The following is a 16988-nucleotide window of genomic DNA, read 5'->3' as shown; positions in this document are numbered from 1 at the left end:
TATTTTTCTGGGCTCCAGAATCACTGCAGATGGTGATTGCAGCCATGAAATTAAAAGACGCTTACTCCTTGGAAGGAGTTATGACCAACCTAGACAGCATATTAAAAAGTAGAGACATTACTTTGTCAACAAAGGTCCGTCTAGTCAAGGCTATGGTTTTTCCGTAGTCATGTATGAATGCGAGAGTTGGACTATAAAGAAAACTGAGAGCCGAAGAATTGATGCTTTTGAACTGTGGTGTTGGAGAAGACTCTTGAGAGTCCCTTGGACTGCAAGGAGATCCAACTAGTCCATTCTAAAGGAGATCAGTCCTGGGTGTTCATTGGAAGGACTGATGTTGAAGCTGAAACTCCAATACTTTGGCCATCTGATGCGAAGTTGACACATTTGAAAAGAACCTGATGCTGGGAAAGATTGAAGGCGGGAAGAGAAGGGGATGACAGAGGATGAAATGGTTGGATGGCATCACCAAGTCAATGGACATGAGTTTGGATAAACTCCGGGCGTTGGTAATGGACAGGGAGGCTTGTATGCTGCAGTTCATGGGGTCACAAAGAGTTGGAAGGCCTGGTATGCTGCGGTTCATGGGGTCACAAAGAGTCAGACACAACTGAGCGACTGAACTGAACTGAGCTAGGAGAGTGTTGCAGCTGGTGCTCCACAGTAGGAACCCCTAAACATTGCAGCCTTTCTTGTTTTACTGTAGTATCACTTCTCTTCTCACTAAGTTCACTGTGCTTTGTCAGATTTCTGGTGTGCCAGCACCTTTCCACTTTTTTTTTTTTCAAGAGTTCATATCATGGAAAACGAGTCAATATGATATGTTACACTGCAGCCTGGACAATAAAAAATTACAAAAGTTCTGTGGAATAAAAGTCTAAAATAGAAAAACTGTTAGTTCATGTTTCAACCTTCTAAAAAAATAAATAAAAACCAACATTCAAAGTGTTAGTTTGCCACTACAATTTTTTTGAAGTATGATGAAGCCTGAAACAATTTACAAGGACGTAGTTTTAACAGGACTAACATTTAACTCCAAGGTCTTTTAAGTACTGAAAAGTGAAAGTGAAGTTGCTCAGTCGAATCCACTCTGCGACCCCGTGGACTGTAGCTTACAAGGCTCCTCAGTCCATGGGGTTTTCTAGGCAGTAGTACTGGAGTGGATTGCCATTTCCTTCTCAGTTGATCTTCCCAAACCAGGGATTGAACCTGGGTCTCCCGCATTGTAGACAGATTCTTTACCGTCTGAACCACCAGGGAAGTACTTTTTGGTCCTGTTTAAATCTGACTTTATTACCAAAGATATTTTCCTGAGGAGGTGCACCGTTTCTGGAAGTACTACAATACCAAGTCAATGCGTGGAGTGGACAGAACAAGCTCCTATTCCAACTCCCTGCTCCAAAAGTCCACTAAATATATTGTTCTCGGATAGGGGGCATATCAGATATTAAACTGATAAGAACAGATACTACACTTGATCTTAGCCAAAAGGCCGAGAAGCGATACCCTGTCACTGCCTGTCGCTGTCACCGTCCTGCTGCCGTGCATATTACAATCAGTGTGACCGGGTCCCCGCTCACTCCAGGTCTCCCTTCCTTTGCTTCGTGGACACTACTGTGAATGGTGCTGTACTGGACTCTCGTGCAAATTTTTTATTCTCTACATTGTAGGAGAGAATTTATAACCTGCTGTAACTTTGTCATTCCCTGGCAGAGGCGCCATTTCTAATTTGCATGCCCCGCCCTTTCTGTGAGGGTGGGTGTAGCCTTGCGGGTTGACAGCCAGCTTTTCTGCATGGTTTCTGCGCGCATGAGCGGAAGCTGGGCCGGGGCGGAGCTCTTCCTTGGCACTGGCTCATGGGGAAAGGCAGGATTTGGAGATGTTGGGGTTGGGCGAACCGAGTAGGGGCTCTGTGTAATTGACCAGCCGACTGGTCCGAGTACGAAAAAAGTCATCTGGTCTTCACTGTGAAAACAACAGGGTCCCACGGGTTGGCTCTGTCCAGCCATAAACCACTCGGAGGCTGGGACTCTGGGAGTGTCTGTCTACTGTCGCCTACCAGGGGCTATCCAGAGAACTTGAGACCTGAGATCTGGTCCTCTGAGTACTGCTGCCCTGTTGTCAGAATCCCCACCCTGCCCCGGCTGCAGGCCCCTAGGGCAAACCCCTTAACCTCCAGAGCTCTAATTCCCCAGAGAGGTGGAAACCTTAAAGCCTATCTTGTGGGGTTGTTGTTGTTCATTCGCTCAGTCGTGTCCAACTCTTTGCGACCCCATGGACTGCAGCACACCAGGCTTCCCTGGCCTTCACCATCTCCCGGAGCTTGCCCAGATGCATGTCCATTGAGTCGGTGATGCCATCCAACCATCTCATCCTATGTCGTCACCTTCTTCTGCCTTCACTCTTTCCCAGCATCAGGTTCTTTTCTAATGAGTTGGCTCCTTACATCAGGTGGCCAAAGTATCGGAGCTTCAGTATCAGTCCTTCCAATGAATATTCAGGATTGATTTCCTTTAGTATTGACTGGTTTTGATCTCTTTGCAGTCCAAGGGACTCCCAAGAGTCTTCTCCAACACCACAGTACAAAAACATCAATTCTTTGGCGGTCAGCCATCTTTATGGTCCAACTTGCACATCCATACATGACTACTGGAAAAAGCGTAGCTTTGATTAGATGGACCTTTGTTGGCAAAGTAATGTCTCTGCTTTTTAATACACTGTCTAGGTTTGTCATAGCTTTTCTTCCAAGGAGCAAGTGTCTTTTAATTTCATGGCTGCAGCCACTATCTGCAGTGATTTTGGAGCCCAAGAAAAGTCTGTCACTGTTTCCACTGTTTCTCCACCTATTTGCCATGAAATGATGGGACCAGACGCTATTGATCTTAGATTTTTGAATGCTGAGTTTTAAGCTAGTGTTTTCACTCTCCTCTTTCACCTTCATCAAGCGACTCTTTAGTTCCTCTTCATTTTCTGCCATCAGAGTAGTGTCACCTGTTTATCTTAAGTTACTGATGTTTCTCCTGGCAATCTTGAATCTAACTTGAGGGCATACAAAGGGAGCTAAGGAGGCAACCTTGGTTTAGTAATCTAGAATGTGGATCCTGGTGTCCAATCAATGAGGTTCCAATGAAGGGGGCATAGCTGTGACACTGAAATAACTGAGCAACTGTATCGCAGAGAGACAATGCAATAAGAAACATTGTTTGGGCCAAGGTTTGCACTGTTTTCCTTATATCAGACTTTCAAAGTTTACCTACAGATGGATTGGTTGAGACAGGTTAAGCAGCTCTGCCTAAGACCACACAGGGGAAGAGGACAAATCCATCTGAAGCCAAGAGTATGGGACCTAGAAAAGGGCAAACAAAGAGCCATTCTTGTGTGTCCAGCCCAGTATAAGAGTAAGTGTTGCTCAGCCTGACACACAGGTCTTCTGTAGAGAGATAAGAACAAGCTGTCTGGTGCAGCAGTTAAGAGCAGAGACTTGGAACACTTGGCCTCTAATCCCTGTTTACCTGTTAATAATCACATGGCCTAGTCATGACTTGACCTCCTCTCTTAACCCTCTGTCTTCAATATATTATCTGTAAATTGGAGATAATGAGATGAGAAATTACTAGACATAATCTCAGGAATTATGAGACATGCCTGGCATATAGTTAACATGTAAGAACAAGCATTAGGGAAAATATCTCAGGCAAGTCACTTCTCTGTAGCTTAGCCTCTTCATCTAGAAAATGAGAATATTAACATGTAATCCTGTGCTTAATCTTCCCTCACTCACCCAGGGCCCCTACTCTCCCTTACCTGGTTTTATTTTACTCCATAGCATGTATCACCTGACATTTTATACATTTATATGTTGCTTTTAGCCTAATAGTATGTAAGCTGCAGAACAGAGACCTTTGTCTGTTTTATCCACATTTATATCCTCAATCTTTAGAATAAGGTCTGGCATATACTAGGCACTTAGTATATTTTGCCTAAGTAAATAAATGCATAAATATTAAATAATGCAATTTGTACAAATAGAAAGAGATCAGCGAACCTCCCAGCTTGTAGTAATTATTATGATATTGTGTTTCACTACACTTCTGCTTGCTTCCATGTTTATCAGGCCATCTTGTGTTCACTAGTTAAGATTCCTATGTATTTTGATCTTTGGAATGGAGTGCCTTGGGTTGAAGACATGCATGGTCTGTGATTGCAAAGGAGTATCTCCCTTTGTAAATGAATGAGCCTTCTGGTTCATGCACCACCTTCTCGTGAGTTTGGTTAATGTGAGTCAGTGCCCCTCAGCCAGATCACATCCATGTGTACAGACCAAAGTGCCTATAAAAATTCAGGCAACATCGGGGGTGTGGCTGACTGGCAAACCTTTGTCCAAGTGTCCTCCAGTCTCACTATGGACCCAGTTATCATTGATGCCAGGGAGTTGAAAATGGTAAACGAGAACAGAGACTGGAAGAGCACAGGCAGACTTCTCAACCAGTGCCTGTTTCCCACAGCCTTGCCCAACCATGTTATCAAACTTTTGCATACTATCCAATGTTACCTCTTACTGTGAGCAAGGTTGTACAATTTTTCGTTTGCTTGAGATTCATTATTATTTTCTGTGAATTGAGTGTTCATATCCTTTGCCCACTATCCTTTGAATTGTTGATATTTTTGCATTTCCATCTCTAACCTACTTCACAGATATAGATCTGGCTTTATTTTTTCTGGATGGCTACCCAGTTGTCCCAACATCATATATAAAATAGTCCATCTCCTCATCAGTTTCAGATGCCGTCTTTTTTTTTTTTTTGTCTTTTGGCCATGCCCCGTGGCATGAGGGAATCTTAGTTCCCTGATAAGGGATTGAATCCATGCCCCCTGAATTGGAAGCTCAGAATCTTAACCAGTGGACTGCCACAGAAATCCCTCAGATGCCACCTTTATCATATTAAAAAGTCTATATGTGATACTTCCCTGGCAGTCCAGTGGTTTAGAACCTCCCTTCCAATGCAGGGAACAGGGATTCAGTTCCTGGTCAGAGAACTAAGAGCCCATATGTTATGGGGCAATTAAGCCTCTGCACCACAACGAAGACTCAGAGCAGCAAAAAAAAAAAAAAAAAGTCTGTATGTGTCTATTTCTGGACTTCTCTTTAAAAAAGAAAAAAAAAAAACTTTGTGATATCCTGTTTTTAAGATTCTTGGTTGAACTGATTCTTCGGTATCACACCTACTCTGTGCATGCCACTGTGTGGGTCCTGGGATCACACAGGTGAATATGACCTTTCTCCTGTGGTCAGCAAGGGGCACCTGCCCATGTTCTGCCATTCCTCCTCTGGCTGCCACGCCACCACGTCCACTGCTCTTTGCTGCCATGGAAGCCTGTGACAATCAGATAAGTCTGCCCACGCCAAGGCAGCCAACTCTGAGTGCTTCTGAGTGTTCCATTCCTGGGCATCAGAAGTCTGCCTGGCCCCTGCCAGCTGGGGAGGACACCTCTTCAAGTCCAGGCTCACTGTGTCTGTTTTTCCTGGCCCTGCAGCAGCCCTGCCTTCACCTCAATTTTGACCCGGTCCTTTTGGATGGCTCCATCAGGTTCTTTTCACCACTTGTCAGCTTCCACAACTAGTTGAAGAGACCTGGAGGGAAATACCATCTTGTTTTCTCCTGATCTTCTCTCCCTTCTGTCTGGCCCTATCCTCTTACCCTCAGTTCTCCCCCTCCTTCTCCTTTTTCCCAGTCATAGAACAAAAAGCTTTCACTTTTATGACTCACAACAGAACTGGATCTGTCTGTCTTTGCAGTGGGAAAAGGAGATTGTTTTTCCCAGCAACATGATCAGGGTGTGCATGGGCCAACAGAATGTCTGCTCCTCACCCCGCATCCTGAATGTGCTGGGGATCCTGCACACAATAAGTGTTTGTGTACTAGAGAGCCAGTTTCCTGTCCAACTAGACTGGATCCATAAAACTTGGGCTCAACCAAGAGCTGGGCTTTTCAAAACTTGCCTGGCATTATTGAGCCTCAGTGAGTATTTCCAAATACCCACATTTCCTTTTTGTCTTTCAGCAGCCCCAAACAGAAGGTGTCACACTCAATAATGATGCCTAATTTCCTCCATTCCAAGATGCACATCCATCTTTTTTTTTTTTAAGAATAGTTTCATTTATTATTTTTGGCTGTGCTGGATCTTTGTTGATGCTCAAGTTTTCTCTAGTTGCAGAGAACTGGGCTACTCTCTAGTTGTGGTGTGTGAGCTTCTCATTGCGGTGATTTTCATTGTTGCGGAACTCAGGCTCTAGGTGTGAGGAAGTCAATAGTCACGGCTCCTGGGCTCCAGAGCACAAGCTCAGTAGTTGTGGCACACAGGCTGAGTTGCTCCACGGCATGTGGGATCTATCCGAATCAGGGTTTGAACCTGTGTCTCCTGCATTGGCACGTGGATTCTTTACCACAGAGCTACCAGAGAAGCCCTATTTTTCACATATTTGTATCTCAGAAACCAGGATGCACCTTACATTTGATGCCAGGAGAAAGCACTGCCAGTGTTTACATTGCAGCATGTCTAGAGAAAACAAGGGCACCTCTCATGAATGATGACATCTTCAATTCGTGAAATACTATAATTAAAAAAAGCCTCTGTTTATTGTGTCGCATGGATTATTTCCTTTAGTCATCACAACCCCTCTAGGGTAGAGATATTATTACCTCTACCCTGCAGGAGAGGAAACTGATCAGAGCAGTGAAAGCGAAAGTCACTCAGTTGTGTCCAACTCTTTGTGACCCCCATGGACTACACAGTCCATGGAATTCTTCAGGCCAGAAGACTGAAGTGGGTAGCCTTTCCCTTTGGGTAGCCTTTCACTTCTCCAGGGGATCTTCCCAACCCAAGAATTGAACCGGGGCCTCCTGCATTGCAGGCAGATTCTTTACTAACTGAGCTGTCAAGGAAACCCTGATCCCAGGAAGCCCTGATTAGAGCAGTAGAGCAGCTAGATCATGTTCCCACACCTAATAAATAATGCAGCTCTATTTCACAAGATTTACCTGGTCCACACATCTAACTATACTTTGTTCCTTCCACAACTAAAGATTATGGGTCTCGCACACTAAAAAGCTTTATTAAAAGATGAAAATGTCCAAGTGACTACAATCAGGTAGCAGCACAAGAAAGTTGCCCAAGGACCAATACGAGTTAAAATCCAGATTGGATGGGGTGAAGTGGGACGTGGAATGGAATCTAGGGCTGGAAGGAGCTCTGAGGTCAGAGATGGGGTTGGGAGAGGCAGGGTGTACAGAAGCAGGAGAGAGCCTCCGAAAGAGATGAGGAGGGAAGGGGCACAGTCTTGGCAGACTGAAAATCCTTCCTCTGGCAGGAGGACAGGCTCAGCGGGTTGAAAACAGTTCCCCTAATTCAGCCCAACCCACCTCCCCCACCCTGAGCATCTTTGCATTTGAACCCTATTCTTTCTAGGGTCTGTCCAACCCTTTGCAGCCCCATAGACTGTAGCCCACCAGGCTCCTCTGTCCATGGAATTTCCTAGGCAAGAATACTGGAGTGGGTTGCCATGCCCTCCTCCAAGGGATCTTCCTGACCAAGGGATCAAGCCTGCATCTCCTGCATTGGTAGGTAGATTCTTTACCACTGAGCCACCTGGGAAGCCCTCTTTCTAGGGTAGGAAGAGAGGAAGAGGGAGAAACAAAGGGATACAAACAGAAACCCACAACCTCTTTCGCCCATTTAATTATTGAGACAGTTAAGTGCCTTTCTCTTCCTCTTCTAATAGTTATTTTCCACCTAAATGTCTGTAGAATTAGTTTATAGTAAGATATACGTGTTGTGAAAATAAATGTCCAGTGACAAGCCTCAGATTTACATTTTGTGTCTGGAAAACTTTGCGTATCTATTGTTGCATATAACACCCCTGGGTGCTAGGAGGAGAAGGGAATAGCACCTCTTTTAAAAAGGAATAAAAAGGGACTTTTCTGGTGGTCCAGTGGTTAAGAATTCGCCTTCCAATATAGGGGATGTGGGTGGATTCAAACCCTAATTGGGGAACTAAGATCCCACAGGACTTCCCAAGTGGTGCAAGTGGTAAAGAACCCACCTGGCAATGCAAGAGACATGAGAGACTTGGGTTTGATCCCTGGGTTGGGAAGATCCTATGGAGGAGGAAATGGCAACCCTCTCCAGTATTCAGGCTTCACTGGTGGCTCAGACGGTAAAGAATCCACCTGAAATGTGGGAGACCTGGGTTCAATTCTTGGGTTGGGAAGATCCCCTAAAGCAGGGCAAGGCAACCCACTCCAGTATTCTTGCCTGGAGGATCCCCATGGACAGAGCAGCCCGGGGAAACTACATGCTATGGCTGCTGAGCCCTCCATGCTCTGGAGCCCTTGTGCCCCAACAAAGATCCTGTGTACTGCAACTAAAACCCAATGCAGGGCTTCTTTGGTGACTCAGAGGTAAAGAATCTGCCTGCAAATGCAGGAGACATGGGTTGGATTTCTGATCCAGGAAGATCCCACATGCCTTGGAGCAACTAAGCTCATGGGCCACAACTATTGAGCCTGTGCTCTAGAGCCCAGGAGCTGTAACTACTGAGCCCACTCACAGCAACTACTGAAGCCCAAGTGCCCTGGAGTCCTTGCTTGGCAACTTCTCTCCTTGCAGTGAGAAGCTGGAGCAGCAACGAAGACCCGACACAGCCAAAATTTAAAAAATAAAATAAAGATCCAACACGGCCAAATAAATAAATATTCAACTCTTTCTGACCCCATGGATTGTAGCCTATCAGACTCCTTCATCTATGGGATTTTCCAGGCAAGAGTACTGGAGTGGGTTGCCATTTCCTTCTCCAGATCTTCCCAACCCAGGGATTGAACCCGGGTCTCCCGCATTGTAGGCAGATGCTTTACCGTCTGAGCCACCAGGGAAATCCAAATAAATATTACAAAAAATTTAAATAGGAAAAGAGAGATGTAACAAGATTCACAGACCCACCGGCTCCTCAACAGAACTGGGGCAACCCTATCAGCCAGCCATAGCCAGGTCCCCCCATTGATGGCAGACACTTCCCACACATCCCATGGTGTCTTCCAACGACCTTCAGAGGAGAGGCTCAGAGATGCTGAGTGATCGGCCTAAGTTCTCCTAGCTAATAGGTGACACAGCCAGGATTCAACCAAAGTCAGTCTAACTCCAGAACCCTATGTGAGTACAGTATACCAGCTGCCTGAATTGACAGACTCTCTATGAACCTGTTCTCTGGTTCAAGGGCTATATCCTGCACCCTCCCTCCACCAGCGCAGTGTTACAGGGTGAGGCTGGGTTCGAAGCCCCTTTTTCACCCACATCCCTCCCTTGTTTCCAGCTGCAATCAGCCTCTGCTGTTTCTAGAAAAATTTATATCAGTGCAGAAAGACCAATAATCTACTTGATGAAATGACCCACTGTTCTAGCCTCTCCACCTACTGGGAACTCAAGGAGTTCAAAATGAATCTCCCCAGAATGTGTCACTAATACGTGGGGTGATTCGAGCTCAAGGCAGTGGAGGATCCAAAGACCCAGGAAGAGCTTTTTATCTCTCATTCAATTGCCTAAAAGAATTTAGACAGGGGGCTTGTCTCAGAGAGAGTTATTATCAGAGAGAACTTTTATCTGAGAGACTCATCTGCACAGCAGGGCAAACAACTCATTACCAAATACATGATCTCTTTTTGTCCTGTGGTTTACCCTTCTCTGTTTTTTTTTTTTTAATTTGGTTGTGCCGGGTCTTAGCTGTGGCACACGGGCACATGAACTCAAGTTATGGCATTCGAATGCCTAAGTTGCAGCATGCGGGATCTAGTTCCCTGACCAGGGATTGAACCTGGCCCCCTGCATTGGGAACATGGCGTCTTAGCCACTGGACCACCAGAGAAGTACCCCTTCCTCAGTTTTGAAGCCCTAAACTCTTATCCCATTCCTTAGCCCAGAATGGCATATTAGCCTCAACGTCCTTGGGTCTCATATTCTTTTAAAGAAATGTTTATTTTATTTTTATTTTTGGCTGAATCAGGTCTTACCTGCAAAGCTTGGGCTTCTCTCTAGTTGAGGTACCTGGGCTTAGTTGCCCTGGGGCATGTGGGATCTTAGTTCCCCTACCAGGGATGAAACCCGAATTGCCTGCCTTGGAAGGCAGATTCTTCACCACTAGACCACAAGGGGAAGTCCCAGGCCCTTATATTCTTATGTGATCCCTGAATATATGTAATTACACTTGTTTTGCTCCTGTTCATCTGTCTTAGGGGTTTCCCAGGGGACTTAGTGGTAAAGAATCTGCCTGCCAACAGAGGAGACGCAGGAGACATGGGTTCAATCCCTGGATTGGGAGGATCCCCTGGAGGAGGAAATGGCAACCCACTCCAGTATTCTTGCCTGGGAAATTCCATGGACAAAGGAGTCTGGGCAGGCTGCAGTCCATGGAGCTGCAAAGAGTTGGACACAACTGAGTGCCTGAGCATGCATGCATGCAATCTGTCTTGTGTCCATTTGATTATTAGACCAGCCAAAGAACCTAGAAGCCCAGAGAATGAATTTTTCCTCCTCAACAGGATGCAAATTAGGTAGAATAATAAAGAATCCTAACCTGTAGCTCAGCAGTTTTAATCTTCATTTCATATATTTCTCATCTATTAATCCATTTTGTCCTGTGTGAACCCTGTGACATCACTAGGTCAACACCAAAATCAGATTGATTACACTCTTTGCAGCCAAAGATGGAGAAGCTCTATACAATCAGCAAAAACAAGGCCAGCAGCTGACTGTGGCTCAGATCTTGAATTCCTTATTGCCAAATTCAGACTTATATTGAAGAAAGTGGGGGAAACCACTAGACCAGTCAGGTATGACCTAAATCAAATCCCTTATGACTATACAGCGGAAGTGAGAAATAGATTTAAGGCACTAGATCTGATAGACAGAGTGCCTGATGAACTATGGACAGAGGTTCGTGACATTGTATAGGAGACAGGAATCAAGACTATCCCCAAGAAAAAGAAATGCAAAAAAGCAAAATGGCTGTCTGAGGAGGCCTTACAAATAGCTGTGAAAAGAAGAGAAGTGAAAATCAAAGGAGAAAAGGAAAGATATACCCATTTGAATGCAGAGTTCCAAAGAATAGCATGGAGAGATAAGAAAGTCTTCCTCAGCGATCAATGCAAAGAAATAGAGGAAAACAACAGAATGGGAAAGACTAGAGATCTCTTCAAGAAAATCAGAGATACCAAGATGGGCTCAATAAAGGACAGAAATGGTATGGACCCAACAGAAGCAGAAGTTATTAAGAAGAACTGGCAAGAATACACAGAACTGTACAAAAAAGATCTTCACGACCCAGATAATCACGATGGTGTGATCACTCACACTCATCTAGAGCCAGACATCCTGGAATGTGAAGTCAAGTGGGCTTTAGGAAGCATCACTATGAACAAAGCTAGTGGAAGTGATGAAATTCCAGTTGAGCGATTTCAAATCCTGAAAGATGATGCTGTGCAAGTGCTGCACTCAATATGTCAGCAAATTTGGAAAACTCAGCAGTGGCCACAGGACTGGAAAAGGTCAGTTTTCATTCCAATCCCAAAGAAAGGCAATGCCAAAGAATGCTCCAACTACTGCACAATTGCACTCATCTCACACGCTAGTAAAGTAATGCTCAAAATTCTCCAAGCCAGGCTACAGCAATACATGAACTGTGAACTTCCAGATGTTCAAGCTGGTTTTAGAAAAGGCAGAGGAACCAGAGATCAAATTGCCAACATCCGTTGGATCATCAAAAAAGCAAGAGAGTTCCAGAAATATATCTATTTCTGCTTTATTGACTATGCCAAAGCCTTTGACCTTGTGGATCACAGTAAGCTGTGGAAAATTCTGAAAGAGATGGGAATACCAGACCACCTGATCTGCCTCTTGAGAAACCTGTATGCAGGTCAGGAAGCAACAGTTAAAACTGGATATGGAACAACAGACCGGTTCCAAAAAGGAAAAGGAGTTCGTCAAGGCTGTATATTGTCACCCTGCTTATTTAACTTATATGCAGAGTACATCATAAGAAATGCTGGGCTGGAGGAAGCACATGCTGGAATCAAGATTGCTGGGAGAAATATCAATAACCTCAGATATGCAGATGATACCACCAGTATGGCAGAGAGTGAAGAAGAACTAAAGAGCCTCTCGATGAAAGTGAAAGAGGAGAGTGAAAAACTTGGCTTAAAGCTCAACATTCAGAAAACTAAGATCACGGCATCCGGTCCCATCACTTCATGGCAAATAGATGGGGAAACAGTGGGAACAGTGGCAGACTTTATTTTTTTGGGCTCCCAAATCAGTGCAGATGGTGATTGCAGCCATGAACTTAAAATATGCTTACTCCTTGGAAGGAAAGTTATGACCAACCTAGACAACATATTGAAAAGCAGAGACATTACTTTGCCACCAAAGTCCATCTAGTCAAGGCTATGGTTTTTCCAGTGGTCATGTACGGATATGAGAGTTGGACTATAAAGAAAGCTGAGTGCCGAAGAATTGATGGTTTTGAACTGTGGTGTTAGCGAAGACCCTTGAGAGTCCCTTGGACTGCAAGGAGATCCAACCAGTCCATCCTAAAGCAGATCAGTCCTGGGGGTTCATTGGAAGGACTGATGTTGAAGCTGAAACTCCAATACTTTGGCCACCTGATGCAAAGAACTGACTCACTGGAAAAGACCCTGATGCTGGGAAAGATTGAGGGCAGGAGGAGAAGGGGACGACAGAGGATGAGATGGTTGGATGGCATCACCAACTCAATGGACATGGGTTTGGGTGGACTCTGGAAGTTGGTGATGGTCAGGGAGGCCTGGCATGCTGTGGTTCATGGGGTTGCAAAGAGTCAGACATGACTGAGCGACTGAACTGAACCGAACTGAACCCTGTGAGGACAGTAACAAGTATTAACTTTCTGGTTTTCCAGGTGAGGAAATGGAGTCTCAGAGAGGTAAGACTGGGCTCAAGTTCAGAAGAAGAGATAGAGGGTTGACTTGAGCCCAGCATATTAAATCCCCAGGACTAGGGTAATTTCTAATAAGCCACCTTGTTGTATTCACAGAGCTCAGACCCCAGTGAAAGTTAGTTGGATTTTTTTTTTAATTAAAAAATTTTTATGGCTGTGCTGGGTCCTCTTGCTGCACTTGGGCTTTCTCTAGTTGCTGAGAGCTGAGGCTACTCTTTAGTTGTGGTGCACGGGCTTCTTATTGAGGCTGCTTCTCTTGTTATGGAGCACAGGCTCTAGGCTCATGGGTTTCAGTAATTGTGGCACACAGGATTAGTTGCCCCATGGCATGTGGAATCTTTCTGGACAAGGGATCGAACCCATGTCCTCTGCATTGACAGGTGGATTCTTAATCATTGGACCACCATGGAAGTCCTTGCATTTTCTTGACTCAGAACAGGGGGAGGAGATGGAGGACTAAGGGAGGAGGAGAGGGAGAGGTCAGCAGAGGGCCAGATGAAGATGCTGAAACCCTGGTGTGGGTAGGAGAAAACCAGAGAGAAAAGTCAGACCACTTGGGAATTGTCCCTGGGGTCCATTGAAACTCAAAGCTAAGGTGGAAAGGTGTCTTCTACCTGCTCAGGGCCCCGGAGAGAAAGGTGCTTTAAAGATGTTCTCTGGGAGGCTTGGGAGGAACACCTCCCTCCTTCCCATGGCAGGGGAGGGGGGCCTGCCCAGTTGCCCTGGTAGTGGTCACATTGTGAGGTGGTTCTGGTTACAGGCCACAGGGTTGAGGCGAGAGGAGACAGAAGTGGCGGGGGCAGTGGCAGCCTCCTGGGCTCTGCCTGCCCCCACCCCTCTGCCTTTTGTCGCCTCTCCCTTCTGTCACCCTCACTGTCATGGGCAGTGCTTACCACTGGGAGGCCCGGCGGCGGCAGATGGCTTTGGACCGGAAGAGGTGGCTGATGGCCCAGCAGCAGCAGCAAGAGCAGGTGCATGAGAGGGGCCAGGTTCACCAGGGTCCTTCCAGGGATAGGGAGGAGATGGGGAGGGAAGACAGATCCCCAGGAAGCTATTATCCGGTGAATGTTGTTTTGCTTGGAGCTGGAGGAAAGCAAATTCCTTTGATGTCATGGATGTGTGTGTGAGCATTAGGGTGACTCAGCTTTGCAGTTATACTAGGCTGAGGCCTCATGTGGGACTGAGGGGTCAGGCACAGGAGGTTTTAAAGCTGCACTGTCTGATAGGGTGGCTACCAGCCTGTGTGCTATAGCCCTTGAGATGTGGTTAGGAGACTAAGGGGCTGAATTTTAAATTTTACATACATTTATTTAAATATAAATTTAAAAACAAATATCCACTTTACATACTGGCAAAATTTTAAGTATGTTTGGAACAATTTGGGTAAGTAAATCTACTTTCTTGATTGTAAAGTATATGAACTTGAAATATCAAGTTAACTTTGTCAAACTTGCCTTTCTAAAACGAATTTGTTTTACTTTACTTTTGGCTGTGATGGGTCTTCGTTGCTGCATGCAGGCTTTTTCTAGTGCGAGGGCTTCCCATTGCGGTGGCTTCTCTTGTGCGGAGCACAGGCTCTAGGGGCATGGGCTTCAGCATGGCTGGTGGGCTCTAGAGTGCAGGTTCAGAAGTTGTGCACGGGCCTAGTTGTCCCATGGCATGTGGAGTCTTTCTGGACCAGGGATCGAACCCATGCCCCCACAGTGGCAGGTGGATTCTTAACCACTGGACTGCTAGAGAAATCCCTTAATCAAACATTCTTGTTATTATTAATGTATTTATTTATGGTTGTGCTGGGTCTTCCTTGCTGCTGCAGCTTTTCTCTAGTTGTGGAGAGCAGGGACTACTCTCCAGTTTTGGTGCACAGGCCTCCCATTGCAGTGGCTTCTCTTGCTGCAGAGCGCAGGCTTCAGTAGCTGTGGCACATGGGCTCTAGAGCACAGGCTCAATAGCTGTGCTATACGGGCTTAAGTGCTCCTCAGCATGTGGGATCTTCCTGGGTCAGGGATCGAACCGGTGTCACCTGAATTGGCAGGCAGATTTTTTACCATTGAGCCACCAGGGAAGCCCTGCAACCAAACATTTTTTTGAAAAATGTAATGTCTAAATTCAGATGTGCTGTTGAGTATAAAATGTCCTCTGTGTTTTGAAGACTTAGTACAAAAACAAACACTATAAATTATCAATATTATCATATTGAGTTTATGTTTTGGATGTATTGGGTTGAATAAAATACATCGTTAAACTTAGTTTTACCTATTTCTTCTTCCTTTGTTATGTGGCTAATAGAAAATTTTAAATTATATATGAAAGTGAAAGCGTTCATCTCCGAATATGGTACCCATTATATTTCTACTGGACAGTGCTGTTTGAGGCATTTGTAAGAGATTATTCTTTACTCTCTGGCACTGCAAACGGCCTTCAGTGCACACAGCTCTCAAGCTAGGAAGTAGGCGGTCAGAGGCTGTGTATACTGGGCAGGGGCTGTGCCAGGGGGCACTGTTGCTATAGAAACAGTTTAGGGTGTGGATGGGTGAGGTGAGATGGCTCAGGCTCCAGGCTCAGGCTTCAACTCCAGGGAGCAGAGACCCTGCAGCCACCTCCGCCTCGGATTCCCTTGTCTTGCTTCCTGCAGTGTCTCTGGCAAGGTGGTGACTGGATGGGGTGGGAGGAGGATTCCACTTGTGGGGGCTTCTTGCCAGGAACTGAAGAAACGCCAAGAAGAGGAACGGCAATGTGAGGAGAAAACCCAGCCACCTCAGGAGTCCCGGCAGGAGTCGCAGCCACCCCTGGCGCAATCACAGTTGCCACCTATGCCACAGCCGCCGCAGGTGCCCCAGCAGCCACCACAGCCGCCTCAGCTAAAGCAGCCAAATGCCCAAGAATGTCTTACTCAGTGCACCTCCAAGTACATCCTCCAGGATTCCCAGAGGCCAGGTCCCCACAAGGACACATACCAAAGAGAGGTGACCAACCCTCATGGTCCTGGTAAGTAAGATGCCCGGCAGTGGGAGGTAGTGAGGAGGGAGTCCCTGGTTAGGGCCCAGATTCCATATTTGGGGGAATCTCCTTTACTTGGGAGTCACTCTCTCTGAGTGGCTTTGTGCCAAGCTAGGGTGGCAGAGAAACCTGCCAACTTCCACAGAGGGTGGCTCAGAAGTTGTCAGTCCCTCCTCTAGGGTGAGGGGGACAGATGGGGGAGGGAGCCAACAGAGGGTGGGAGATGAGTTGTAGGCTTAGCAACAATATCCTGACCCCTGTGGGGTCTGGAACAGGGAAGCACAGGCTGACTTCCTGGTAGAGAATTTTCAGTGTGGGCTGGGTCTGTGCCTTGCCTTAAATAGGGGCCATGGCCTGCCTGGTAAAGAATCCAGCTGTGCCATGTTCCATTCTCAGAACTGCCAGATGAGTAATTGTGCTTTGTTTCCTCATCAGGTGGCAAGAAATCTAGCCCAGATATGCAAACCAAGTACTCACGATTCACGGTGAGACAGATTCAGAGTGTGAAAGCCAGATAGCTTCTGGCTGTGTGTCTGAGTGTGGTTGAGTGTAAGTGTGGGGGAGTCTAGAAAGGCTTCCTTGGCAGGAGTTGGGAGAGGGGATTGAAGCTGTTCAGTCATTTCTGGATGGCCCATTCCTCCATTCCTTGGCCCATAAGAATGTCTTGGTAGGCCCCATTGCTCAGCACTAAGTGAAGGAGCTGACAGTCTAGTTGGGAAGGCTGGACAGGTACAAAGAAGCAAAATCTAGGGGCTGATTAGGGTAGAGCCAGCTAGGCAGGAGGGAGGTAAGACCTGAAGTAAGAGGTATGGTCTCAGTTAGGATCACCACTCTCTGGTAGCATGACTCACTCTCTGAGCCTCAGCTGCCCATCCATTAAAGGAGAATGATACCAGTTCCACAGTAGAGGTGTCATGAGGACTGGATTAAAAGGGAAGGCATTTGAAGCACTTAGCTTAGTGTCTGA

General features: G+C 46.1%; 1 protein-coding gene and 1 non-coding gene across 2 annotated transcripts; one reads left to right on the top strand and one right to left on the bottom strand.

Annotated features, from left to right (window-relative positions):
• Window positions 1-1313: 1313 nt before the first annotated feature.
• LOC138986847 (U2 spliceosomal RNA) lies at window positions 1314-1504 on the bottom strand. The gene has a single exon (XR_011463468.1). It is a non-coding gene; the product is annotated as a U2 spliceosomal RNA (small nuclear RNA).
• Window positions 1505-13899: 12395 nt separating this feature from the next.
• Window positions 13900-16539, top strand: CCDC200 (coiled-coil domain containing 200). Its single transcript, XM_005909184.2, has 3 exons — window positions 13900-13992; window positions 15724-16009; window positions 16457-16539. Exons 1-3 carry the CDS (start codon window positions 13900-13902, stop codon window positions 16537-16539), a joined length of 462 nt encoding a protein of 153 aa, XP_005909246.2.
• Window positions 16540-16988: the final 449 nt, after the last annotated feature.

The sequence above is a fragment of the Bos mutus genome, unplaced genomic scaffold (genome assembly GCF_027580195.1).
Source record: "Bos mutus isolate GX-2022 unplaced genomic scaffold, NWIPB_WYAK_1.1 CTG215, whole genome shotgun sequence".
NCBI lineage: Eukaryota > Metazoa > Chordata > Mammalia > Artiodactyla > Bovidae > Bos > Bos mutus.
Note: the sequence above shows the minus strand (reverse complement) of the source record. Positions and strands in the feature narration are given on the sequence as shown.

Coding starts and splice junctions, on each gene's coding strand:
- CCDC200 (XM_005909184.2), top strand. CDS start 13,900: ATGGGCAGTGCTTACCACTGGGAGGCCCGGCGGCGGCAGATGGCTTTG. Junction 13,993..15,723: donor AGCAGCAGCAGCAAGAGCAG/GTGCATGAGAGG, acceptor GCTTCTTGCCAG/GAACTGAAGAAACGCCAAGA. Junction 16,010..16,456: donor GACCAACCCTCATGGTCCTG/GTAAGTAAGATG, acceptor TTTCCTCATCAG/GTGGCAAGAAATCTAGCCCA.